At 38.5% G+C, this 27414-nt stretch overlaps 2 protein-coding genes and 2 pseudogenes across 2 annotated transcripts; all 4 read right to left on the bottom strand.

The window, feature by feature from the left end:
* Positions 1-304: 304 nt before the first annotated feature.
* On the bottom strand, positions 305-1965 carry LOC122675128 (olfactory receptor 1019-like). The gene has a single exon (XM_043873576.1). The coding sequence runs from the start codon at positions 1419-1421 to the stop codon at positions 486-488; it is 936 nt and encodes a 311-aa protein (XP_043729511.1). The 5' UTR covers positions 1422-1965; the 3' UTR covers positions 305-485.
* Positions 1966-4756: 2791 nt separating this feature from the next.
* Positions 4757-7268, bottom strand: LOC122702945 (annotated as a pseudogene).
* Positions 7269-10885: 3617 nt separating this feature from the next.
* On the bottom strand, positions 10886-16019 carry LOC122702935 (annotated as a pseudogene).
* A 6467-nt stretch (positions 16020-22486) lies between these two features.
* Positions 22487-23422, bottom strand: LOC122674971 (olfactory receptor 5W2-like). Its single transcript, XM_043873544.1, has one exon. It carries the CDS (start codon positions 23414-23416, stop codon positions 22487-22489), a length of 930 nt encoding a protein of 309 aa, XP_043729479.1. The 5' UTR covers positions 23417-23422.
* Between the last annotated feature and the right edge of the window lie 3992 nt (positions 23423-27414).

Genomic DNA, 27414 nt, shown 5'->3' with positions numbered 1-27414 from the left:
TATATATGAAAGTATTTATTCACTACCTCTACAATTTTACATACTATGATGACAGAGTTATAGGGTGATACAAGTACATAAAACATGAACAAAAAAACTATTTGACCTACTAATATTCCCTTATTGCTTAGCAACTTTATTAAACCTGTTGTTTAAAAAATGTACTGGAATCATAGGATGGTAAGTTGAATTGACACAGGTGGAGCGATTGCTCGGTGAATGCTATCTCACAGGAGGCTTACCCAAGGAAAGAGGTATAAAAAGACCCTCTCTGAAAAACAGCAAAGTGACCATGTTGCTCCCCTTTCTTAGTCTGAAGACAAATTAAGATAACTGATGACTACTTTCAACACTCAGTTTAGGCACAGAGGTAAGTAATTGGGAATATCCAGAAGACTGTAATGATGAGACCACAAGCATCTATCAGTACCTGAGCTTCCGCTCTCAGAATCTTTACATGTGTAGTTTCGGTTGAAAACACTGTATCACTCAGAACACAATTTAGTACTGATTACTTTTTCTATGGCAACTTTCACATCCTTATTTCTTAAACTGTAAATCAGTGGGTTTAGCATGGGGATGACAACTGTGTAGAAGACAGAGGCTATTTTGTCTGTGTCCATGGAGTAACTCGAGCTGGGTCTGAAATACATGAACAGGAGCGTGCCATGAAATATAGCCACAGCAGTTAAATGGGAGGCACAGGTAGAGAAAGCTTTGCGTCGCCCCTCGGCTGAGTTCATCCTAAGGATGGTTGCTAAGATGTAGGTGTAGGAGAGGAGGACAGTGATAATGCTGGTCCCCACAACACAGCTACTGGATATGAACAGCATTATCTCATTGATGGATGTATCTGAGGATGAGAGGGCTAGCAAGGCTGGGAAGTCACAGAAAAAGTGATTGATGACACTAGAACTGCAAAATGATAATCGAAATGTACAACAGGTGTGGATTGCTGAATCTACCAAACCTTCCACATAGACAGCAGATATTAGCTGGGTACAGAGTTTTCTGGACATGGAAACTGTATAAAGAAGTGGATTACAAATGGCTACATAACGGTCATAAGCCATGACAGCCAACATGAGACATTCCACATCTCCAAAAATCCCCCAGAAATACATCTGCATGGCACACAAGTCAAATGGAATCCTTTTATGCTCAGAGAGGAAATCAGCCAGCATCTTGGGAGAGACAGCAGAGGAGTAGCAGACATCACAGGACAGATTGCTCAGGAAATGATACATGGATGTGTGCAGTCTGGGGTCCACCTTGATCAGCAGGATCATCCCGACATTGGCAACCACAGTCACACTGTAAACCAGCAGGAAGAGCAGGAAGAGGCCCTGCTGCACGTGCCTGTCATCTGAAAGTCCTCGGAATGTGAAGTCAGGAGCCACACTGCAGTTCTCAGCAGTCATCACTCAGGTATGCTGGGAAATTCCTGGTTGTGAAAGAGGAAATGGAAATGGAGGGTCAATATATCAATTTACTGTCTTTATAGATAGACTCCTGGTCCTTTTGTAGATTTCAGTAATCAAGAAAAGAGACAGACCTTCCTAGGACTGCATGAGGCCAACAGACTGAGAAATATTCTCCAATTTTATATAAATGAAAAAATAATGTTGACAACAATGCATTTGCAAAGCACTGTACAGTTTTGCAGTGCCCTTGCAACCGAAATAAATCAGACTGTTTCCAGTCCAACTTGTGTAGTATTTATGACCATGTTTGTGGCTTTCCTAATGGCTGAGATGTAAAGAATTTGCCTGCAATGCAGGCGACCTGAGTTTGATCCCTGGGTCGGGAAGATATCCTGGAGAAGGGAATGTCTATCCACTCCAGTATTCTTGCCTGGAGAATTTCATGAACAGAGGATCCTGGTGGGCTCTACAGTCCATGGGGTTGCAGAGTCAGGCACGACAGGGTGACTAACACTTTGCTGCTTCTGTCTAATACTAACAAAATGATGTGCTCTGAGCGAAGCAAGGGTCTAACAATTAGGAGGTTCACATAACTTGTCTTCTGACAAGATTGCTGGGTGTTTTGGTTTGTTTTGTTTTTCAATGATGTAGAAATGTTGTTCAGAAAAGGCGCTGGCACCTCACTCCAGTCCTCTCGCCTGGAAAATCCCATGGACAGAGGAGCCTGGTAGTCTGCAGTCCATGGGGTCGCTAGGAGTCCGACGCGACTTCACTTTCACTTTTCACTTTCATACATTGGAGAAGGAAATGGCAACCCACTCCAGTGTTCTTGCCTGGAGAATCCCAGGGATGGGGAAGCCTGGTGGGCTGCCGTCTCTGGGGTCGCACAGAGTTGGACACGACTGAAGCGACTTAGCAGCAGCAGAAATGTTGTATCCTGTGTTAGAGAAGAGTAGTAAGTAAGAAGCACAGGTGATGAATATATTGCTCTATTATTCCCCCTTTGGAGAGGGCAGAACTATAGCCAGTTTCTGGATATATGAAGTGTTCACTTCCCCATTAACCTCTCAAGTCCCTCCAACCTCAGCATAGGAGGGATAGGTGGTTCATGATTCAGGACCTGCTGGGACAGAGATGGTGGTGATTTTTGGAAAAGAGGGTGCAAGGGTCCCTATGAACTAAATGCTGAAATGCTGACCATTCTTCTGTTTGGAAGTTGCAGTTATACCAGGGAGATGATGAAGAGCATTTGAGGTCCAGTTGCAGAGATGCTGGTAGCAAGGGTCATAGAGGTGAGAAAGAAGGCTTGGTTTGCTGCATGAGTCCTTTCTGCCCTAACCTACCCTCTTCCACACTTTGTATTCTGCCATAATGGTTTTGTAAGACACATAACATAAATACTGTCATGGTCAGACTCCTGTAACCTCAGAGACATTCACACCTGAGCTGTGGCCCCACTCCAATTCCCTAAATATTTTAATATTGTTTGATTATTTTATTTGAGCCACATTTCTCTTCAGTATCACTGAGTTCTGCCTTTCTTTGGTTTAAGAATTATTTGTCTTTGGAAGGACAATGGAACTTATGTCCCACTGTTATATTTTACCCAAACCAATTATGTGATATATAATGTCATCAGTTAGTCAGTTCAGTCACTCAGTTGGGTCTGACTCTTTGTGACCTCATGGACTGCAGCACACCAGGCCTCCCTGTCCATCACCACTCCCAGAGCTTGCTCAAACTCATGTCCACTGAGTCAGATATGTCATCCAACCATCTCATCCTCTGTCATTCCCTTCTCCTCCACTTGTCCTCTTACGTTCTAGGAGAATTTAAAAAATAGGAGTTGAATGTAGATGAGGGATCGAGAAGAGCATTGGAACAGTGGTCTAGTAATCACTGGGCAGGTTTCCAACCCTAGGACTTAACTCGTATATCTGCTTAGAAAGACATAATTAAGCAAAAATACTTTCCTTTAAAGCTTAAAGCATTTATAGAAATATAATATGCATGTTATATATAATGCATAATATAACAGGTAAATTTTTAAAATAGTAAAAACATCTGACCATTTCCATAATGCATGTTTGCTCCTTTTTTATTCCCTATTTATATGTATTTAAAATAAACAAGTTGTACAACTAGCTAAAATAAAAACATGTGTACTATTTCATATGTTCCTTTGTTTATATAAAATACCTTCTTTCAAAAAAGCATTAAAAAATAAGGAAATCTCAAATATAAATCAAAGAAACAGCAAAGATACCAGTACCTCTCCCAGAGCTCCTGACTTGTTCGTTACACGCAGTTCTGTCTGCAGGAGGGTTCAGCATTGCCTCCTGCCTGACCCAGATTATATAATCATCTCTGAGTCTGGTCCCTGGGTGGAGAATCCTTAGTCTCTCAGGAATAAGTAACAGATACGATGTAATTTATCATCTGATACTTCATACAAGTGAGCTGACTGCACATGGAACATAGACCTTTAGAGTAGCATGTCTTTGGTCCCCCTCTACCTTAATGCCCCGTGTTGTACTTATTCAGAAACAGTGAATGCCTCTGATCTGCAAGCATTCCTAATTTCCAGTTCACCAATCCTTACATAGCCACTTAGTTTTCATTCAACACATTAGAAAACAAATGCATACCCATTCACCCTCACACACTTACACAGAAACACAACCACCAACACTCTCCATTAAACACATTCATGAAACAAAGATTTTGTAAAAACATCAAAAATCTCAACATATGTACATTCCGTAAGGATAACTAGATGCTTCCTACACTATTTCACTTTTAGTTTTTAAATAAAAATGTTAGGATTATGTGTGTGTACAGGGAAGCCTGACGTGCTTGAATGCATGGGGTCACAAAGCGCTGGACACAGTGATTGATTAACAGCAAGGCTTTTTATATTATGTCATAATTACAGTCTGTTAGAAATAGTTTTAATAATTATTTAATTGACATTGGTCACTTCCATTATATGGCAAGATTCATTAGTATAAAAGCAGATGGAGTCACCATGAAAGAAAGCCCACATAGAGTGCAACAGCAACTTAGAAAACACTAATTTTCAGAAAATTAAAAAAAAAAAATTAACACATATAAGTACTGAAGAAACACAAATTTGACAAATGAAGAGTCTGAGAATGTTCCACAAATAAGGAGTATTAAACAGAAGTTTATGATATAAAATGAAACTTGTGGCATTTAGGAAATCATACATATTGCTAGGATTGGAAGATAGGATAAATACAAATGGAATCACACAACATTAGTCAAACCAATTTTGATTTTCATAAATTATTGTGTATACGAGCAAATTTTCAATGGAACCATTTTTTATTTTTACGTTTCGTCAGAGCCTCTTTCACATCTTTGATCTGTAGGCTGTAAATCAGAAGATTTAACATGGGAATCACAAGGGTATAAAACAAGGAGGTCATTTTGTCTTCATCTAGAGAGTAGGAAGTACTTGACCTGAAATACATGAAGAGCAGTGTTCCCTGGAAAATTGCCACAGCAGTTAGGTGGGAGGTGCAGGTGGAGAAAGCCTTGAACCTCCCCTTTCAGCAGAGTGGATCTTTATCACTGCTAGGATGATGTAACAGTAAGACACGAAGAGACCTGAAAGGGTAATCAGTTCAACGAAGACCAAAATGAGAAATATGACTACCTCACTGACCTGTGTATCTGAGCAAGATAGCAAGAGAAGAGGAGGAACGTCACAGAAGAAATGGTTAATCTCATTTGACCCACAGAAGCATAAGTGGAAGGTTAATATTCTATTTATCAAAGCATCTATGATTTCCACCATATAAACCCCAGCCATCAGCAGCGAGCACACCTTGCCAGACATCTTGACTGTATAAAGCAAGGGGTTGCTAATAGCCATGTACCGATCACAGGCCATGACTGCCAACAGTAGCCACTCAGAACCTGCCAAGGTACAGAAGATCAGGAATCGCAGAGCACAGCCATAGAAGGAGATTGATTTGTTCTTGATGAGGAAGCCTGCCAGCATCCTGGGTCCAATGGCTGTGGAATAGCAGAGGTCACTGAAGGAGAGGTGGCTGAGGAAAAAGTACATGGGTGTGTGCAGCTGGGGGTCTGTTCTAACTAAAACAATCACACTGAGATTTGCAACAAGAATAATGAGATAAACAACCAGAAACGTGGTAAATAGAGTCACTTTGATTACAGGGCCACTACTAATTCCCAAGAGAAGGAGTGCAATTTTCCCCACCCATTCTTCTTTATTCTTCTTGTAAAAATGCTCCAGAAATGACTGAGACAATGACAGATCAATGTTTTCACTCTTTTTGAGACAAAGTATTATCTGTAAACCAGATATAATTCATTTCAGTACATTTTATTATGAGAACGTAGCCCATACAAATTTCCTCACTGTTTGATTATAAAAGGTTAAGTGTGGGATAGGAGTTTTGAGAAAGTCTGACTCTAAATTTGGATGTCATCTATGAAGTATGTGACTAATTGGAACCTTCACTGCTTTATCTCAGCAATCAGTTCTTTACTGAAAGCTCATTGCATGTCAAACATAATATGAAAGTAACACTTGAAGACAAGGTTGGAGTATTCAACCTTATATTTTAAAGATACCTATCCAACTAAGAATACAAGTCATTACACTTCTTGAGTACTTAAGAATCATAATGTGTTTATTTGTTCATTTGCTTGTTCAATCGCTAAGACGTGTCTGGCTCTTTCAACTCAATGTTGAAGCCTACCAGGCTCCTCTGTCCACAGGATTCACCAGGCAAGGACACTGGAGCGGGTTGCCATTTCCTTCTCCAGGGCGTCTCCCCAAATCAGGGATCGAACCCCCATCTCCTGAACTGCAGGAGGCTTCCTTACCCCTGAGGCACCTGGGGAGCCCAGTTCATTTATAATTGTGTATTAAATAATGGCAGAGTTAACTATCTCTGATTTTGAAAGAATGAACAATATGGTATTACTGTCTCTGCTCTACTTTTTAATGTAAATATTGAGCATTAGATATATTTTAGTAAAATTTTCTCCAGAAATATTTTGCTGCTTTGCCACATTATTATTACTTACGTGCAGGAGCAGTCTGGTGCCAAAGGACATGTCTCTTGACCAGATAAAGAAAAACTCTAGAAACAAGCAGAAGCAAGACACTTTAGCTAATGCATTTTCGTCCCTTTAGATTTTAACCTGGCTTGTTCATTCAAAATAGATGGGACAAAAGTAACAAACATATTTGATATGAAGTGAATTCGCTCAGTTGTGTCTGATGCTCTGTGACCCCATGGACTATAGCCTACCAGGCTTTTCAGCCTATGGAATTTTTCAGGCAAGAGTAGTGGAGTGGGTTGCCATTTCCTTCTCCAAGGGATCTTCCTGACCCAGGGATCGAGCCCAGGTCTCCCGCAATGCAGGCAGATGCTTTACCATCTGAGCCACTTCTGAGAAAAGCTTCTGAGCTAAGCTTCTGTTTGTGTATATGTTTATATGTATGTGCATGTGTGTACTTGTGTGTCTCTGCTTTTTAATATGCTGTCTAGGTTGGTCATAAGTTTCCTTCCAAGGAGTAAGCATCTTTCAAATGGCTGCAGTCACCATCTGCAGTGATTTTGGAGCCCCTACACCCTGAAAATTCTGCTACTGTTTCCACTGTTTCCCCATCTATTTTCCATGAAGTGAAGGGACTGGATGGGCCATGATTTTACTTTTCTTGTTGAGCTTTAAGCCAACTTTTTCACCGTCCTCTTTCACTTTCATCAAGATGCTCTTTAGCTCTTCTTCACTTTCTGCCATAAGGGTGGTATCATCTGCATACCTGAGGTTATTCATATTGATAAATACTGAAATGATAAATATTGGTAAATAGCCCATAACACATTTCTAAAGAGAGAGATATCCAGGGAGGTGAAAAGTTGCTGCTTCTGTCTTTAACACAGAACTTTGTGCTTATTGAATTGTTGAACATTCATATCACTATTTTTTTAATAAATATAGTTATACAGCCAATGACCCGTATGTATCTCTCTATTTTCAACACTGGACATATGCTCAAATCTACCATTTGATTGTTATGTCATATTTGTACTTAAGTATTTCAGTGGCAGGGGCTTCTCTGATGTCTCAGAAGATAAAGAACCCACCTGCAGGGAAGGAGACATGGGTTTGATCCCTGGGTCTTCAAGATCTTCTGGAGGAGGAAATGGCATGTCACTCCAGTATTCTCACCTAGAGAATTCCATGGATAGAGGGGCCTGGCAGGCTCCATGGGGCCACAAAGAGTCAAACACGACTGAGCAACTAGGTGCACACACACATTTCAGGGGCAGGGATGACGGGATCAAGTTACAGGAACGTGATTGCAGTAGTAGTCCACTGATGGGGTTCCCAGGGGTGCAGTGGTGAAGAATATGCCTGTCGGTGCAGGGGACACAAGAGACACAGGTTCAGCCCCTCGGTGGGGAAGATCCCCTGGAGGAGGAAATGGCAACCCACTCCAGTATTCTTACCAGGAGAGGTCCATGAGCAGACGAGCCTGGCAGGATATAGTTCATGGTGTCACAAGAGTCGGACACAACTGAGTGACTGAGTACACAAACACACATTAGCCTTCTACACACTGTCGTTGATAACAATGCAGTTGTATGATGACATCTTTTAATCAGTCATTGGTGGCTATATGAGACGGAGGTGAGGTAAGAAGGGGAGTATAGTGATGAGGACTGAAGCAGACAGGGTAGAACACACCAAAGTCTTTAGTGCAGACTTCTTATTTTGCAAAATCTCAAGATAGAGGAGTTATTATACATTCTTGTCTTTTTTTTTTTTTTTTTTTTTTAGTTATTGACTCCTAAAGTAATTTTCCCATAATTCAACACTCAGAAAACTAAGATCATGGCATCTGGTCCCATCACTTCATGGCAAATAGATGGGGAAACAGTGGAAACAGTGGCTGACTATATATGTTTGGGCTCCAAAATCACTGCAGATGGTGATTGCAAACATGAAGTTGAAAGACGCTTACTCCTTGGAAGGAAACGTTAGGACCAATCTAGACAGCATATTAAAAAGTAGAGACATTACTTTACCAACAAAAGTCCATCTAGTCAAGGCTATGGTTTTTCCAGTGGTCATGTATGGATGTGAGAATTGGACTATAAAGAAAGCTGAGTGCCAAAGAGTTGATTCTTTTGAACTGTGGTGTTGGAGAAGACTCTTGAGAGTCCCTTGGACTGCAAGGAGATCCAACCAGTCCATCCTAAAGGAGATCAGTCCTGGGTGTTCATTGGAAGGACTGATTTTGAAGCTGAAACTCCAATACTTTGGCCACCTGATGTGAAGAGCTGACTCATTTGAAAAGACCCTGACGCTGGGAAACATTGAAGGCAGGAGGAGAAGGGGACGACAGAGGATGAGGTGGTTGGATGGCATCACTGACTTGATGGACACAGGTTTGGGTGGACTCTGGGAGTTGGTGATGGACAGGGAGGCCTGGCATGCTGCGATTCATGGGGTTGCAGAGAGTTGGACATGACTGAGTGACTGAACCTAACTGAAATATTAAAAAAAGAAAAAACTAAGTCAGTGGCATCCAGTCCCATTACTGCAAGGTGAATAGAAGGGGAAAATGTGGAAGCAGTGACAGATTCCCTCTTCTTGGGCTCCAAATCACTGTGGATGGTGACTGCAGCCACGATAGCAGAAGACAACTGCATCTTGGCAGGAAAGCATTGACAAACCTAGACAGTGTATTGAAAAGCAGAGATATTACTCTGCCAACAAAGGTCCATATACTCAAGGATATGATCTACCCAGTGGTCACACATGGTTGTGGGAGCTGGACTGTAAAGAAGGCAGAGTGACAAAGAATTGAAGCCCTGGAACTGTGGTGCTGAAGAAGACTCCTGAAGGTCCCTTGGACAGCAAGGATACCAAGCCTGTCAAGCTTAAGTGAGATCAACCCTGAATACTCACTATAGAAGGACTGATGCCGAAGCTGAAGCTCCAATATTTTGGTCATCTGATGCGGACAGATGACTCATTGGAAAAGTCCCTGATGTTGGGAAAAATTGAGAGCAGAAGGAAAAGAGGGCATCAGAGGATGAGATGACTGGATGGCATCACTGATGCCATGAATGTGAACTTGTGCAAACTCTGGGAGATGGTGAGGGACAGGGAGGCCTGGTGTGCTACAGACCATGGGGCTGCAAAGAGTCGGACACGACTGAGTGACTGAACAAGAACAATAATGACAGCATGATGATGCACGATACTAATGTCCTGTCCTTTGGTCTTTATAATGATACTAATGTCCTGTCCATTGATCCTTATAGCCTTCTTTCCTTCCTTTTATCCAAGCTTTATTCAGTTAAAATTGACAAATAGTACATATAAGGTATTGAAAATGAAGCTCTGATTTATTATGAAATGGTCACCACGGTATGGTTAATAAATGATTCATTAATTTATACAGTTAACATTTTGAGTGTGTGTATAATGAGGACCATTAAGATCTACTCTCTTGGCAAATTTCAAGTTTATAACGTAGAATCAGTACCTAGAGTTGTCATATACATTGGATCTCCAGAACTTATTCACTGAATAACAGTAAGTTTGGTCATTATTACTGATTTTGCCCACTTTTGAGACCCTGGAAAAAGCGACCAATCTACTCTCTAATTCTATGAGTTTGAACTTTTAAGATTCAACATATATCTGAAACTCTACAATATTTACCTTTATCTGTCTGCCTATTTTAGTCAGCATAATGCATTTATGGTTCTTCCATATGTGGTAAACAAAGCTTCTTGAATTCTAAAAGACACAGTCTTTTCCCTCTCAAGACCCATCTAATTGTCAGATCCTCTGCCCACTATCATTTTATCTCTCCAGTAGAATAATTATTAGATCTAAGACTGAATATATCGATCAAAAGATACACTAGTTTTAGATTTCATCTTGGATTTAAAATCCTCATTTTTTCTTTCATAATGATTTTGAGATTTCTTGTAAGTTATATAGCTATTTAATCAATTAATGCTTTTTATTGGCATTAGCTTATATTCATTAGTATAGAAAGTACAGTGTATGCCATAGAACATAAAGAGACTCAAAAATTTCTCAGGAAATACAATAATTCTTAAGGAAGCTGAAATATTATTCAAACAAAAGAATAAGTCAGCAAAATTTGACAAAAGTAGAAAATTCTGGAAAGTTTTCATCAAAGGGAAAGTGCCATATGCAAATTCTTGATACATGAAGTATGCAATATTTCAGAACTAAAATATTTCTAAAACTTAGACTTAATAACAACAAATTCTCATCTGAACTATTTAAGACAACTTTGTTTCTCTTGCATCACACAGTATAAGTTTATAAAAACAAAAACCACAATATGTGTGTACTTGTGACCATAAGAGTGTGTGAAATATAAACCTTTAAAATCATATTTAAAGTTTTAGTTTTTCCAGGGCCTGTTTCACATCCTTGTTCCTTAGGCTGTAAATCAGAGGGTTTAACATGGGAATCACGAGGGTGTAAAACAACGAGGACATTTTGTCTTCATCTAGAGAGTAGGATGAACTCGGCCTGAAATACATGAAAAATACAGTTCCCTGGAAAATTGCCACAGCAGTTAGGTGGGAGGCGCAGGTGGAGAAAGCTTTGAACCTCCCTTCAGCAGAGTGGATCTTCAAGACTGATAGGATGATATAACAATAAGAGACAAGGACTCCTGAAATGGAGGTCAGTTCAATACAGCCAAAAAAAAATGAATAATGTCAATTCATTGACCCGTGTATCAGAGCAGGAAAGGGAGAGAAGTGGAGGTAAGTCACAAAAAAAGTGGTTAATCACATTTGACCCACAGAAACATAAGCGGAATGCTAATGCCGTGTGTATCAAAGTATCTGTCATTCCCAGCAGGTAAACCCCCTCCATGAGCAGGGAGCACAGCCTGCTGGACATGCTGACCGCATAGAGCAGGGGGCTGCTGACGGCCTTGTACCGGTCATAGGCCATCACTGCCAGCAGGAGACACTCACAGTCTATAAAGCTAGAGAAGACCAAAAATTGCAGCGCACAGCCATAGAAGGAGATTGATCTCTTTTTGGCTAAAAGGTCCAACAGCATCTTGGGGCCAATAGCTGTGGAATAGCAGAGGTCACAGAAGGAGAGGTGGCTGAGGAAAAAGTACATGGGTGTGTGAAGCTGGGGATCCATCCTAATTAAAATAATCATTCCAAGATTTGCCAAAAGGTTAATGAGATAGATAATAAAAAACATAATAAATAAGATCATCTTAACTTCAGGCTTATCCGTAATTCCCCACAATATGAACTCAGTTAAGGATGAGCAATTTCCTCTTTTCATTGTTCTGTCTTCTTGTCTAAACTTTTGAGGAAATGAACAAGAAAATGATACACGTAAGGGAACCACCTCGGGGCATTCACAAAATATCTGCAGGGAAGAAGACAATTATTTCTGCAATAGTCTTTTTAAAATATGTTCAGCCTGGTGTTTCTAACATCAGTGTTTTTTGCACACTATTTTGAAGATGTGATGAGATATCAATTCATCCAAATATCCTTCTTGATACAAGGAAGGTAGCGCTCAGAGAAACTGAAGAGCTCATGACAGCAACCAGTCAATCCTAAAGGAAGCCGGCCCTGCTTATTCATTGGAAGGACCGACTGATGCTGAAGCTGAAGCTGAAGCTCCAATACTTTGGCCACCTGTTGCAAAGAACCAACTCGTTAGAAAAGATCCTATTGCTGGGAAAGATGGAAGGCAAAAGAAGAGGCAGCAGAAGATGCGATGGTTAGATCGCATCACCAACTCAGCTGACATAGATTTGAACAAACTCTAAGAGACAGTGAAGGACAAGGAAGCCGAGTGCTGCAGTCCATGGGGTCACAAAGAGTCAGATGTGACTTAGTGACGGCACAACAACAACATAGACAGTAACAGACCTCAGAAATTACATCTGGATTTACACAGAAGTTTCTCAACTGCCTAGCTCGAATATTTTTATTATTATCAGAGTGATAGCAATACCTCTTTAAAGAATGCCCGTTGATCAAGTCATTTTCTGAGTGTGTGCCGGCATGAGTTCCCTGACGCTAAACTCTGTTTGACTCGTTGCGTCCTCATGGACTGCAGCCCTCCAGGCTCCCTAGCCACGGGATTTTCCAGGCAAGATTCTCATCCCATGGGGAAGGAAGCCTGGTGAACTGCAGTTCATGAGGTCGCAACGAGTGAGACAGGACTTAGCGACAGAGCAAACACTCAGAAAATGACTAAGTCAGTGGGCATTCTTTAAGGAGGGATTGCTATCTACCTGATAATAATAAAAAATATCCGAGATAGATAGCTGAGAAACTTCTATTTCTAGATGTTGTTCCTAACTTAACTACTGCCATAAGCTCTTTAATTTCTCTGAGCACTGTACCTTTGTATTGAGAAGGATATTTAGATGAATTGACATCTCGTTACATTGCCAAGGCAGTGTGGAAAAAAACACTGATGCTAGAGACAGCAGGCTGAAAGCATATGGATAACCATTTACTATGCTGGACAAGTTCCTTGGATACAAACATTTATTTTCATCATCATATGGCACATAAAACATAATTTAAAATATTAATTATTAGTTTTACAATCTATTAGTACACCTTACACTGATAACAATGAAAATAATTGCTATTGATCCTAGTCTTTAGTGTTTAGTGAGACATGAAATAAGTAACATTGAAACCTTTCTCTAAAAATCCATCACTGCTTTGCCACATGAATTATTATTTATTTATAGAGTTTCTGCTGCCAAAGGAGGAGTCTCTTGAACAAAGAAAAATGCTAAAATGAAGTGAAAACCACAGAATCTAACACCTACAATTGCATATCTTTGGATTTTAATGGACTTTTATATTATAAAAGTGGAAATAGGTTTAGGGACAATAAATGCCTCTGCGATACATAGGTTTCTTTATCTAGTATGTATGAATTATGTGTCTGTCATACATTTGCATGCAGATTACATGTCTCCGATGTATATGAGAACAGTGTGTGTGTAAGGAATTCTTTCTTTTGACCTTAGTATCTATGGGGCTTCACATGAAGAAGAATGTTAACATTTTAATTTTTAAATTCACTCGTACATTATATTTTAAATAAAAGTGAACAAACCCACCAAGCCCCCTTTAAATTCACCTATATGCTACTCTGATTATAAAAGGAGTAATATCTTTCCTATAAAACAGAATCAAAATAAATTAATTTAATAGTTATATTATGGATATTAACAAGCAAAGAATCTGCCAGATCTGAGAAGAAAATATTGTTCCTGAACATTAAATTATAGAATGTATTCAACTGAGTAAACAGATATAAAATGTTTTATTTATAAATTGATTTTCCCCCAAATGGGAATGTTTTTGTCCTATGTTCTTTAAATCAGGACCTCAAAACTTACCTGAGATGAGCTGGTCTTAGGTGGCTGAACAGTAAGCAGATAGCATTTTATTTTACCAGGTACTTTGGGACTTAAATCCCTGGGCCACTGCCTTTGGGTATTGTTGTTGTACAAACATGTCATTAATTATGTTTCTGCTTCTGCATATTGGCTTATGAATTCAGGGACAAATTTAACACAGGATGACCTTGTATACATCAATATTGTTACTAAATTAATCTAGCATAAGGGGGGCTTCCCTCATAACTCAGTCGGTAAAGAATCTGCCTGCAATGCAGGAGACCCGGGTTTGATTCCTGGGTTGGGAAGATCCCTGGAGAAGGAAATGGCAACCCACTCCAGTACTCTTGTCTGGAAAATCCCATGGACAGAGGAGCCTGGCAAGCTATAGTCCATGGGCTCCCAAGGGTCGTACGTGACTTAGTGACTAAACAACCACCACCAAGGATGAAGCAGTGTGAGCTAATATAGAGAGAAATGTTTCCATAATATATGAAGAAAATATTAAAAAAATTGAAAAACCTTCTATATATGACAAAGAACCTGTATTCAAAATACATGAACTTTTATCAATAGTAAAAAAATAAAAAACAAAAAACAAAAAAGTGAGCAAACAAAAACAAAAAGTGAGCAAAAAAAAAAAATTGAACAAATACTCTCAAAAAGATGACGAATAAGCAAGAAGTTAATGCTTAAGAATTTCATTCTTATGTAAATCAGTAGGTATTAAGGCAATGGCAATAAAGCCACAATAAGATAAGATGACCTACATGTTAATGGACTGAAATTAAATACTGATCATAACTAATTTTCTGTTTCATCTGAATTCTCATTTTCGAAATACACAGGATTTCTTATCCGTTTGGGTGTTTTCTCAGTTCTTTTCAATTTTTTTGTTTATTTTTCTACTTTTTTCCTTATAAATCTGAGAAATTATTTATGCTAAAATTCATAAATGTAGTGCATATATAATTTTGTAAAAGTGATTCTTAATGTCAATTTTTAAAAATGCCTTTGTATATGTCATTGTCATTCTTGCCTATGAGGAGCTCAACACTAAAATGTCACCTGTAACCTGTGGAGATATCATTGAGGCAAATCTCAAATCACAAAATAATTGCTAATAATTTTCCACTAAAATTAAGGGCTCCCAGGTGGCTCAGTAGTAAAGAATCCAACTACCAATGCAAGAGACTCAGGAGACATGTTCGATCCCTTGGTCAGGAAGACTCCCAGAGGAGGAAATGGCACCCCACTCCAGTATTCTTGCCTGGAAAATTCCATGGACAGAGGAGCCTGGAAGGCTACAATCCAGGGGTTGCAAAGAGTCGGACATGACTGAGCACGCACACACACACACACACACACACACACAGAATCAAGAAACTGATTATGTTTCAAAAGCGTTTTTCTATCATTATTTACTTCTCTGTTACAGATATAGTGTATGTATAATTGTTCTCAATCCCCTAATTCTAGTCCTATCCAAATTAATTTTTCCCTCAGGTACATCCCTATCTTCAGGGATGCAAAAATCCCTTGGGTTACATTTTGTTCAGCCAGAAGCAAGAGTTAATTTTTTAACAGGCCTGCTCTTCAGAATCATGTGGACTAACATCCTTTCTATCTTCCCCCATATAACAATTTAAACCCAAGTTTGGGTAGCTCCATTATTAATTGCAAGGTGGGTAACCTAAAATATCTCCCAATGGGATTGGTGCTTCATTAAAAATGGAGATTTTAAGTAATCAAAAAACATCTTAAGGAGAAAATGTATGCTTCAGATACAAATGAGGGAAAAAATGGTCACTATTTAGGTTTTTCCTGGTGCCTCTGCTGACATGAAAACAATTTTATGTCAGCCAGCACTACCCAAAGATGACCTTTTTCAGAATATAATGGTCAGTTCCTCCAACCTTGAGTAGAATGACAGAGAGCTCACTGCACGGTCCAGTACAAAGTCCAGGAGCACTCCCTGCTGCTGAGAGAGTGACCTGGAGGGTCGGGGGTGGACGAATGCAGTGCTGTCCTACAAGCGAGGCAGCGCTTTCAGTGATACGGAGATGGAGGAGGTCCTGAGATGCTCTGGTGATTACGCTCCACCTCAGTTTCATTGTTGTAGCCACGCGTTCCAGGAAACAAACTCACTCAGAAGGACAATGCAGGTCGTGGAGTGCAGTTTATTACACCGGCAGGCCCAAGGCAGAGTCTGCTCCTAGCCAAGGACCCCGACCAGCACTTGTGAAAATCTTTTCTACCCCATGTGTACGTGTCCGAACCCACCAGCCCCAATTCCTTGAGACTTACATAAACTAAGGAAGGGTAAATACAATCCCGATAACCCCATCATTCATGTGCCATGTGCTCAGACAGTTAAACAATTAGCCAATAATCAATAAGCCCAAGGTTACACTCCGATAGGTACAGAAAAATGTATGGCCTGTCTGGAGGAAGGGGTGATTAGTGTATGTGTTCTCTTAGGTGAGGAGTAACCTGGATACGATCTTCAAGATTCCTCTGTCCGGGGTGGGGGTGTCTTATCCTTCTGTTGTCATTTCCATAGATGTTAAACTCAGAGTTCAGAGTCCATTGGAGAGGTGGCCGAGCATGATCAGCATGGACAGGCCTACGATGGAGGCCAGGCCCTGTGAATTCCTTCTTCATCATAAATCTATATGAACAATCATTTTATATAAGAAAATTTTAGACTTAAAAATAAACATGAATTTTTTTTACAATCTCATAGAGAAAACAATAAAGAGGGTGATTTTAAAGTATAATATACATACAGAAAAAATTTCCATCTAAAAATGTAGACTGCAAAAAATCTTTCAAAAATAGAAAAATTCTTGCACCCAGAACCGAATTTAAAAAAAAAATTACTAGAGTCTCAGAAACTGTCCCTGCATCCATCAGAAATTGATTTTCCATATGATATGTGAGTTTGTTTATTTTTATGGTACATAGTAGTGAGACCATACAGATTTTACACTTTTATGTCTGACACTTTTCACTCAAGATTATGTTTGTGAAGTTTTCCCCTGCTCTTGTATGAAGTTATTCTTTCTCATTGCTGTGTACTTTTCCAGCATACAAACTTATCATAAACTCATTTGTCTAATCTAAAGCAGGAGTCACTAAACTTGACCTGTTAAGTTTTATTGGAGCTGTGACACACCATTTATTCATGTATTATGGATGGCTGCTTTTGTGACAGAGGACAAAACAGTTTTTATGTACCAAGATTTTATGGTCTAGAAACCCTAAAATATACACTATTAAGTACTTTCAGAAAAGTATGTCAAGTCTTGATCTAATGTGTTAAAAGAAATCAGTTGCTTTTGGTATTACGCTACTGTAATTAATACAACATTTCTATACATGTTTTTTGGGTGCATATTCACTCTGTACTCTTGGACATACTTCTAGGAATAATATTTTTGGTCCTAGGACATTTACGTGTCCAGCTATATGAGATTCAGACATAGAATTTTACCAAGTGCAGTGTCAAATCTCAATCTACTGTCAAGGCATAAAAACCGGTTGTTTCACATCCTCAACAGTAGTAGACACTTGTTTACTATTTGGTATGTAAACAAGTACTTTTGCCATTTGGTAAATGTCAAGACAACTCTTAACATTTTATTTCACTTCCGTTTACTTCAGCACTAATAAAGTTGGATATCTATCCACTTCTATAAGTGAAAGTTTGCAGTCTGGAGCCATGAGCTACTCCAGGATTCGTGACCTCCAGAGGAGAGGGTTTTGATCTGGAGTCAGAGAGGAGGCTTGATCACTTGAAGTTTTTGTGTCATAAAGTTTTATTAATGTATAAAGGGATGGAGGAAGCTCTGACATAGACATCAGAAGGGGCAGAAAGAGTGCCCCGCTTGCTAGCTTTTAGCAAGGAGTTATATATCTGTTAAAGAATCACCTCAAAACTGAGAGAGTTGCATCAGCCCCCTCTCGCACAACATGCATTTTGAGACAGCACGGAATGCAAGGTGAGTCATCCCCAACCGTAAAACAATTGACATGAACCCTAAAGAAAGGCAGATTTCCAAACAAATAATAGCTTCATTAACATAGCTTAAAAGAACATTTCCATGACTAAGACAGACGGATATGTTGAGCCATTATCAGTTCAAGGTTTGAGAAAAGTTAAGCCCAGGCTGAACCAGGGGTCTTCCTGACAACACAGAATTTAAAACAAACCTTCTTTTAATTTTGTATAGAGAAGGAACAGACAAAACAAACAAACAAAAAGTATCTGCCACTTGTAGTTTATTTCCTCTACTTGGGGATCCCTAGCCTTCCTGCCTGTTACCCTCTCATAAGGAGTCCATGAGATGTTGAACTTGGATAACAGCTGTTTTTAAAAGTTTTTGGCCTACTAAAACTCACACTGTCTTCATGGCTTCATGTAACTGACAATTCAGGTCGTGTCCAACTCTTTGCAACCCCATGTACCATACAGTCCATGGAATTCTCCAGGCAGAATACTGGAGTGGGTAGCCATTCCCTTCTCCAGGGAATCTTCTCAACCCAGGGATCAAACCCACGTCTCCCTCATTGAAGGCAGGTTCTTTACCAACTGAGACACAAGGGAAGCCCTGAAATACTGGAGTGGGTAGCCTATCTCTTCTCCAGGTGATCTTCCCGACCCGGGAATTGAACTGGGGCCTCCTGAACTGCAAGCGGATTCTTTACCAACTGAGATACCCGCCTATATGTTCAGATCAGTTCTTTGACTGAATGTAAAGTGACTCTTTTTTCTTTTTTTCATATTCTTTCCATTGATATAGATGGATTTATGCTACAGTAAAGCCATAGTTTATAGAGGCAGATCATATCACCTGAAAAGAGCCTTAGAGGTAATATAGCTTAAATCCCTCTTCTATACAGGGTGATCTGAGGGATAGAAAGCAAGAATGAGGTACTTAGAGTGGTGTTCCTGCCTGGTTCATAGCATGATTCTAACTAAAGAGAAAGACATCCAGGGTGGTTAAAGATTTCTGCCTCTAGCTTTAACCCAGATCCTCCTACTTACTGGTGTGTTGAACGTTACTGCTTTTCTACTTGTAACGAGTATACCTGTACAGCCAGTAACAAGCATGAGTCTGTCTGTCCTCTGCATTAGACATTTACCAAATCTAACATTTCTTTGCCATGTTTCAGTTCAGTCCAGTCTCTCAGTCGTGTCTGACTCTTTGTGACCCCATGGACTGCAGCACGCCAGACTTCCCTGTCCATGCTCAACTCCCAGAGTTTGCTCAAACTCATGCCATTGAGTTGATGATTGCCATGTTTATGCTAAAGAATTTCAGTGGCAAGGATGAAGAAAGAGGTCAAGATACAGGAATTTGACTGTAATATTAAAATATTACATATGTCATTGATAAATTGCATTTGCACAATATTTTCCATGAGTCATTGGTGCATGTATAAGGATAATGTGATGTGAAGACATTAAAATGGTAAAGAATAAAGAATACTGAAATTTTCAGGCTAGAATAAAGTTTTTGATAAATTGTTCCCATTTTTTCACAGATTACTGTCAAGAAAGAAGAAACATTTTGCCCAAATTCCTATCTGAGTTAGAAATTATATAAAAAAAGAAAATTTCCATAATTTCTCATTAATTTCTTCAATTTGAGGAGAGCAAGCCTACAATTAACTGAATCAATCAGTTCTATTTTAGGAATTCCATTAAATGGGCTAAAAATTTTCTTTTATTCACATATTCCTCACTAGATACAATGAAATGGGCTAGTATTCATGTTGAATTAGTCTTTAGATGCTGACATAAAACTGATCATATATATGAAGATGGATTAATTAGATCCATATTTATTAATCTCTGAATTAATGGTAGTCCACTGACACCCTATTTTAACTATATTTCTGACTATATTTGCTGCCATTTTGCTGCTCATAAGCAACAAGTCAAAAGAAGTCTGAGTGAATTGATAAAGTATGCCAGGAGCACACATATTTAAGTCTTTCATATTATGCAAGAATTATCCTAATTTTTTCACTATGATAATTTTTCTTAACATGGCATAGTGCTTTACAAATACCACCCTGAACAAGAGAGGAATTATGTAGGCTTTATTTTTCCATTCTGAAATATTGTCACATAAGAACATTTTACAATGGCAGCAAGAAAATTGAAGACCATCAGAGGCTTTTAATTTTATAATTGCAATGGATAATATGTCTCTTTCAGTACATTATGGTATTTTAAATACATGGTCACATCCTAGTTTTCTTAACAAACTAATTTAGTGCTTTAGCCTTCAGGAAACCAGATCAAAAGCAGATGAAATAGTCAACTAGCAAGAACTTAGAGCTTATTCTTTCTAGTGAAATTAATAGGAATGTCTTATCACTCATGGGAAATAGATGGGGAAACAGTGGAAACAGTGTCAGATTTTACTTTGGGGGGCTCCAAAATCACTGCAGATGGTGATTGCAACCATGAAATTAAAAGATGTTTACTCCTTGGAAGTAAAGATATGACCAACCTAGATAGCATATTAAAAAGCAGAGACATTTCTTTGCCAACAAAGGTCCATCTAGTCAAGGCTATGGTTTTGCCAGTGGTCATGTATGGATGTGAGAGTTGGACTGTGAAGAAAGCTGAGTGCCGAAAAATTGGTGCTTTTGAACTGTGGCATTGGAGAAGACTCTTGAGAGTCTCTTGGACTGCAAGGAGTTCCAACCAGTCCATCCTAAAGGGAATCAGTCCTGAATATTCATTGGAAGGACTGATATTGAAGCTGAAACTCCAATACTTTGGCCAACTCATGTGAAGAGTTGACTCATTGGAAAGGACCCTGATGCTGGGAGGGATTGGGGGCAGGAGGAGAAGTGGGTGACAGAGGATGAGATGGCTGGATTGCATCACCGACTCGATGGACATGAGTTTGAGTAAACTCGGGGAGCTGGTGACGGACAGGGAGGCCTGGTGTGCTGCGATTCATGGGGTTGCAAAGAGTTGGACACGACTGAGCGACTGAACTGAACTGAACTTATAGTATATTATCTTAATGTTCAAAGCCATTTTATGGACCGTCCAAACAAACATGTGTATATGTGTTCAATATGTTAACTATATTCTGATATACATTTGTAAGCTACTTATCAAACCCTCGTTCAATTTTGTACTACTGACTTATAATTAGCAGTGAAAAAGTGTTGTCTTCTATTTTTAGTTTATTATATATTTGTTTATTTGATCTTCCAGACAACATGTAGTGCTTTGTTTATATAATGCAATGCTCAAAAGCAAAGAACTCTGATAAACAGGGTGATATAAAGTAATCTTTTAAATAGGTGGTTTTTTGTGAACAACAAAGAGACAAAGAGGTGTATTTAACCAGAGCTAAGAGTAAGGAAAATGGGAAGGAAACTGGTGTGCAGAGAGGCACAGAAGACTCTACAGCTGATCATGAAGCACAAGTATGTACTTTACTGTGATTCTGTCCACTGTCCCTCAACTTCTTTTACTCTTTTTTTTAAACTGTATTGAGATAAAATTGACAACATGCTTATGCTATAGGGCATGAAGATTTAATATATGTGTACATTGTGAAATAATTACTACAATAAAGTTAGTTAACACATTCATCAATTTACATAGCTATCATTTTGAGTGTGCATACCATGAAAACCTTTAAGAACTACTCTCTCAGCAAATGTCAGTCTTACAATACACAATTTTAACTAGAGTCACAGTGCACATTAGACCCCCCAGAACTTATTCATTGAGTAACAGAAAGTTTGTAAACTTTAATCAACATCACCCATTGCTCCCACTGTTCAGCCTGTAGCAATATCCAATCTATTCTCTAGTTCTATGTGACTGACCAGTTGGATTCTACATGTTTGTGAGACCTGTACAGTACTTGTCTTCCTCTGTATGAATTATTTCACTTAGCATATGCTCCTCATGGTTCTTCCATGTTGTAGCCAATATGACTTCTTCTAACAGGCATGGACTTGTACACTTCAAGATCTGAGTAACTGTCAGATCCTCTGCCTGCTATTTTTTCATTTCCCAAATTGAATCCTTTTCTGATTTGACTGAATATCCAAAGATGCCTTTTCTTTAGACTGGTTTTAGATATTTTTACTTTTGAATAATAGACCACTATGTGTTATCTCATGATGAATTTCAGGCTTATTATGAATTACTTGACTATTTAGTTAATACATTATTAATACTAGCTTATATTTAACTGTATTTAAACTACAAGATGTATTGTAGTACATAAAGAACTGAAAAGCTCAAAGATCAATTAACAAAATGCACTATATATCTTAGTGTAATTTAAATAGTGCTTGACTAAAAACTGAACAAAATTAATATATTGAAAAAGTCAGAAAAATTTTTCCCAGAAACTGATGCCATATACAAATTCAGGAAATATAAAGAAGCATGACAGGTGGGGGAAATAGCAATATACTTCAAAAAGAAATTATGTTTCTCATGTAACCTACCATTTAATTTTAATAAATCAACAATCACCATATATGTATGGATGTGTATGTGTGCACATACACAAAATATAAATTTTTAAAACCACTTATTCTTCAATTTTTTCAGGGTTTGTTTCACATCCTTATTCCTTAGGCTGTAAATCAGAGGGTTTAACATGGGAATCACAAGGGTGTAAAACAAAGAGGTCATTTTGTCTTCATCTAGAGAGTAGGAAGAACTTGACCTGAAATACATGAAGAGCATTGTTCCCTGGAAAATTGCCACAGAGGTTAGGTGAGAGATGCAGGTAGAGAAAGCTTTGATTCCCCCTTTGGCAGAGTGGATCTTCAAGACTGATAGGATAATATAACAATAAGAGACAAGAACTCCTGAAATTGTACTCAGTTCATTGAAGCCAAAAGCAGTAAATATCAGTAACTCATTGACCTGTGTATCTGAGCAAGATAGCAATAGAAGAGGAGCAACATCACAAAAAAAGTGATTAATCTCATTTGACCCACAGAAACACAAGCGGAAGGCTAATGTCATGTGTATCAAAGTCTCTGCTACGCTCACCAGGTAAACCCCCGCCATGAGCAGGGAGCACAGCCTGCTGGACATGCTGACCGCATAGAGCAAGGGGCTGCTGACGGCCTTGTACCGGTCATAGGCCATCACTGCCAGCAGGAGACACTCACAGTCTATAAAGGTATAGAGCACCAGTAATTGCAGGGCACAGCCATAGAAGGGAATCGATCTGTTCTTAGCAAATATGTCCACGAGCATCTTGGGGCCGACGGCTGTGGAAATGCTGAGGTCACAGAAGGAGAGGTGGCTGAGGAAGAAGTACATGGGTGTGTGCAGCTGGGGATCCGTCCGAATCAGGGTTATCATTCCGAGATTTGCCAGAAGAGTAACGAGATAAACAAGGAGAAACACTGTAAATAGAATCACTTTGTTCTCAGTGTTATCCGTAATTCCCAAGAAAATGAATTCGGTTAAGGAGGAGCAATTCCCCGTGTCCATTCTTCTTTGTTCTTGTGTAAACTTTTGGAGAAAATGATCAAGAAAATGATACTTGTATGTGTAACACTTTTCGGCATCTACAAAATGTCACAAGATAGAATATCTTCTCTGTAAGTGTCTTTTTATACTTAGAAAATTATTCAGTCATGCACCCACTCTTTAAAGAGGCATGACTATTCTGCAATAATAAAAAAGTACCTGAGAAAGACCTTTGAGAAACTGGATGTAAATCTACATGTCATTTAGGAGGTTTTTTACTTTCTGTAAGCTCTTCTCTGAGTGTTGGTTTCTTCATCCCAGGGAATAGATTTAGAGAAATTTAACTCTTTACCTCCTGAGAAAAACCCAGAAGAGACACCAGTGTTAGAGAGACCAAACTGTAAGACATAGGACTGAGCATCTATGATGGCTGAAAATAGTCACTTAGATACAAAAAACAATAACAATTTTTATGTTTCTCAAAAAAGAATGATTGGTTTCAGAGAATTTGACTTAGTTCGAGAAACAGTGAGTATATCAATGACTAGTAATAAAAAATAATTATATTCCTGGTTTTAGTTTATGTTATGTTCAGTATTTGCTTAGACATGAATTAAGTATTATTGACCTGATTTTCTAGAAATGTATTCTTGCTTCTGTGTTTTCTCCTGAGAATTCAGAAGCCACTTAGCACAGGCTGAATTTTCATGCTTCACTAATGTCATCAAATTGATCTACGGTAAAAAGAAAACTGCAATTTTTTTTTTTTTTTTGTATGATGTGCTTCACAGTTACCCTGAAATGGTTTCATCCTTCTTTAGGTAAAGAGTAAACCTACTGAAACTCAAAAAGATCCTCCCTCCATTATTTCCATTTTGTTAGATTTGTTCATAGTGTTTTAGAGTCTCTTCACATTTCATTTAAGGATATTACCACACTTGGTTCATGTTTTCTTTTTTACTGAAATGCAATGTGTACATCATAGAATTCACCCTTCTAATGTATACAGTTCTTTGTTTTTACTGTATTTGTAAGGTTCTTAGGTTATCACCAGTCTTTACTGCCACAACATTTTCATCATTACAATAAGAAATCCATATTTATTAGCTGTCACTTTCCCTTCCTTCCTCCCTGAGCCCTGGCAACTACTAATTTACTTTCTGATTCTTTGCTTTCCAATTCTTGGCCTCCTTTTAAACAGAATTATGCAACATGCTTTTTTGTTTGTTTGTTTGCTTGCTTGTTTTTCTTTTCTTTTCTTTTCTTTTTTTTTTTGTTATTCTTTTCATCAGCCTTCTTGTCTTCATTGAAATATTTTCAAGGTTCATCTATATTGCATATTTATATTTCTTTGAATTTTTGCCATACTTCATCTGTTTTGACAAACAACATTAGCAGAAATATTGTAAGTCACTCTGGGTCTTGTCTTGAAGACGACAATATGTGAAAGCCATGAATTACTATTACAACTAGCCATCTGATTAAACAGTGTGGCACATTCTGAGATTACATGAACTGAAAGGGGAGAATTTGGGTTCATCTTTCTAGACATTCTCATCAAGTGTCAATAATTAAAGAACTTGAAACCTAGCCAATCTTTCCACTGAATATTTCATGCAACCTCAGTAAACACTAGAAAGAACAAAATAAGGAGTCAGTGGCCATTCTCTTAAGCAATTTAGTTTTGAAATACAGCTTAGGTAGGAAGAGATAACTAGAACAGTGTGCAAAAATAAATCAGAGAAACAAGCTTCTGAAGATATATAAATGCATGTATATTCAAGGGTTTCCCAGGTGGCTCAGTAGAAAAAAATCTGACAGAAGATGTGAGTTTGATCCCTGGGTCCAGAAGAGTCCCTGGAGTAGAAAATGGCAACCCACTCCAGTATTCTCACCTGGGAACTTTGGGCAGAGGAGCCTGGGAGGCTACCATCCATGGGGTCACAAAGAGTCAGACATGACTGAGCACACATGGTCAGTGGTCATTCTCAAGTTATCTAGTTTTGAAATGCAGTTTATGTAGAAAGAGATAAGTGGAGCAGTGTGCAAAAATAAATCAGAGAAGCAAGCTTTTGAATATATATATAAATACATGCATATTCAAAGACTAAGGAAAAATGTTTGAAAACTATATATATATCTGACAAAGAACATGTAGCCAAAGTATATGAAGAGTCCACACAGACAGTAAGAAAACAAACAATCTAATAAAAATTGAACAAAGAATTTCAACAAATTAAGTCTCATCAAGAAGATGTACACAAAGAAACCCACTTCAGACCTAGAGACACATACAGACTGAAAACGAGGGAATGTAAGAAGATATTACATGCAAATGAAAATCAAAAGAAAGCTGGAAAAGCAATACTTTTATCAGATAAGATAGACTTTAAAATAAAGAATGTTAAAAGAGACAAGGAAAGACACTATACAATGACCACAGGATCAATCCATGAAGAAGACATAACAATTGTAAATATATATGCACTCAACACAGGAACACTTCAATATATAAGGCAAATGCTAATATCTATAAAAGGGGAAATTAGCAGTAACACAATAATAGTGGGGAACTTTAGCACTCAAATTACACCAATGGACGGGTCACCCAGGCAGAAAATTAATAAGTAAACCTATTCTTAAATGACACAATAGACCAGATAGATTTGATATTTGAGGGACATTCCATCTGAAAGAAGCAGAATACACATTCATCTCAAGTAAACATGGAACATTTTCCACAATAGATCATATCATGGATCACAAACCAAGACTTGGTAAATTTTTAAAAATTGAAATAATAACAAGCATCTGTTTCCAATGACAATATGAGAAATCCATTACAAGATAAAGCTGTAAAAAACACAAACATATGGAGGCTAAACTATATGTGACTAAACAACCAATATCACTGAAGAAAACAAAGAGGAAATCAAAAATACCTAGAGACAAATGACAACAAAAACACGAGGACCAAAACCTAAGGTGCTCAGTAAAAGCAGTTCTAAGAAGGAAGCTTATGACAGCACAGTCTTACCCCAGGAAACAGGAAAAATCACAAATCAACAACCTTACATTACACGTAAAGCAACTAGAGAAAGAATAAACAAAACCCAAAGTTAATAGAAAGAACCAAAACATAAAGATCAGAGCATAAATAAATGAAAAATATAAAGAAAATAATAGCAAAGGTCAGTGAAACTAAAAGCCGGCTCTTTAAGAATATGAAGTTGATGAACGTTCAGTCAGACTCACCAAGAAAAGCAAAGAGAAGACTCAAGTCAATAAAATTAGAAATGGAAGATGAGAAGTAACAACTGACATTACAGATATCTTCCATCAGTCATCAGTGATGTGTAAGAGGGATGTGCTATGGAAAGAAGGAAAGTTAGTGATGAAATTAAGACACTTGCTCCTTGGAAGAAAAGTTATGACCAACTAAGCAGCATATTAAAAAGCAGAGACACTACTTTGCTGACAAAGCTCTGTCTAGTCAAAGCTATGGTTTTTCCAGTGGTCATGTATGGATGTCAGAATTGGACCATAAAGAAAGCTGAGCACTGAAGAATTGATGCTTTTGAACGATGGTGTTGGAGAAGACTTGAGAGCCCCTTGGACTGCAAGGAGATCCAACCAGTCCATCCTGAAGGAGATCAGTCCTGAATATTCATTGGAAGGACTGATGTTGAAGCTGAAACTCCAATACTTTGGCCACCTGATGCTAAGAACTGACTCATTGGAGAAGACCCTGATCCTGGGAAAGATGGAAGACAGGAGGGGAAGGGGGTGACAGAAGATGAGATGGTTGGATGGCATCATAGACTCGATGGACATGAGTTTGGGTAAACTCTGGGAGTTGGTGATGGACAGGGAGGCCTGGCGTGCTGCAGGCCATGGGGTCTCAAAGAGTCAGACATGACTGAGCGACTGAACTGAACTGAAGTGAATCATAAGCTGTGGAAATAGTTTTCCCTACTCTGATTTTACCATTATTTCAAATAATGATGACATGGTCATAT

Source organism: Cervus elaphus, chromosome 1 (assembly GCF_910594005.1).
Source record: "Cervus elaphus chromosome 1, mCerEla1.1, whole genome shotgun sequence".
NCBI lineage: Eukaryota > Metazoa > Chordata > Mammalia > Artiodactyla > Cervidae > Cervus > Cervus elaphus.
This window is presented reverse-complemented; position numbering and strand designations above follow the sequence as displayed.

Excerpts from the sequence above, each read along its gene's own strand:
- LOC122675128 (XM_043873576.1), bottom strand. The coding sequence starts at position 1,421 with ATGACTGCTGAGAACTGCAGTGTGGCTCCTGACTTCACATTCCGAGGA.
- LOC122674971 (XM_043873544.1), bottom strand. The coding sequence starts at position 23,416 with ATGGACACGGGGAATTGCTCCTCCTTAACCGAATTCATTTTCTTGGGA.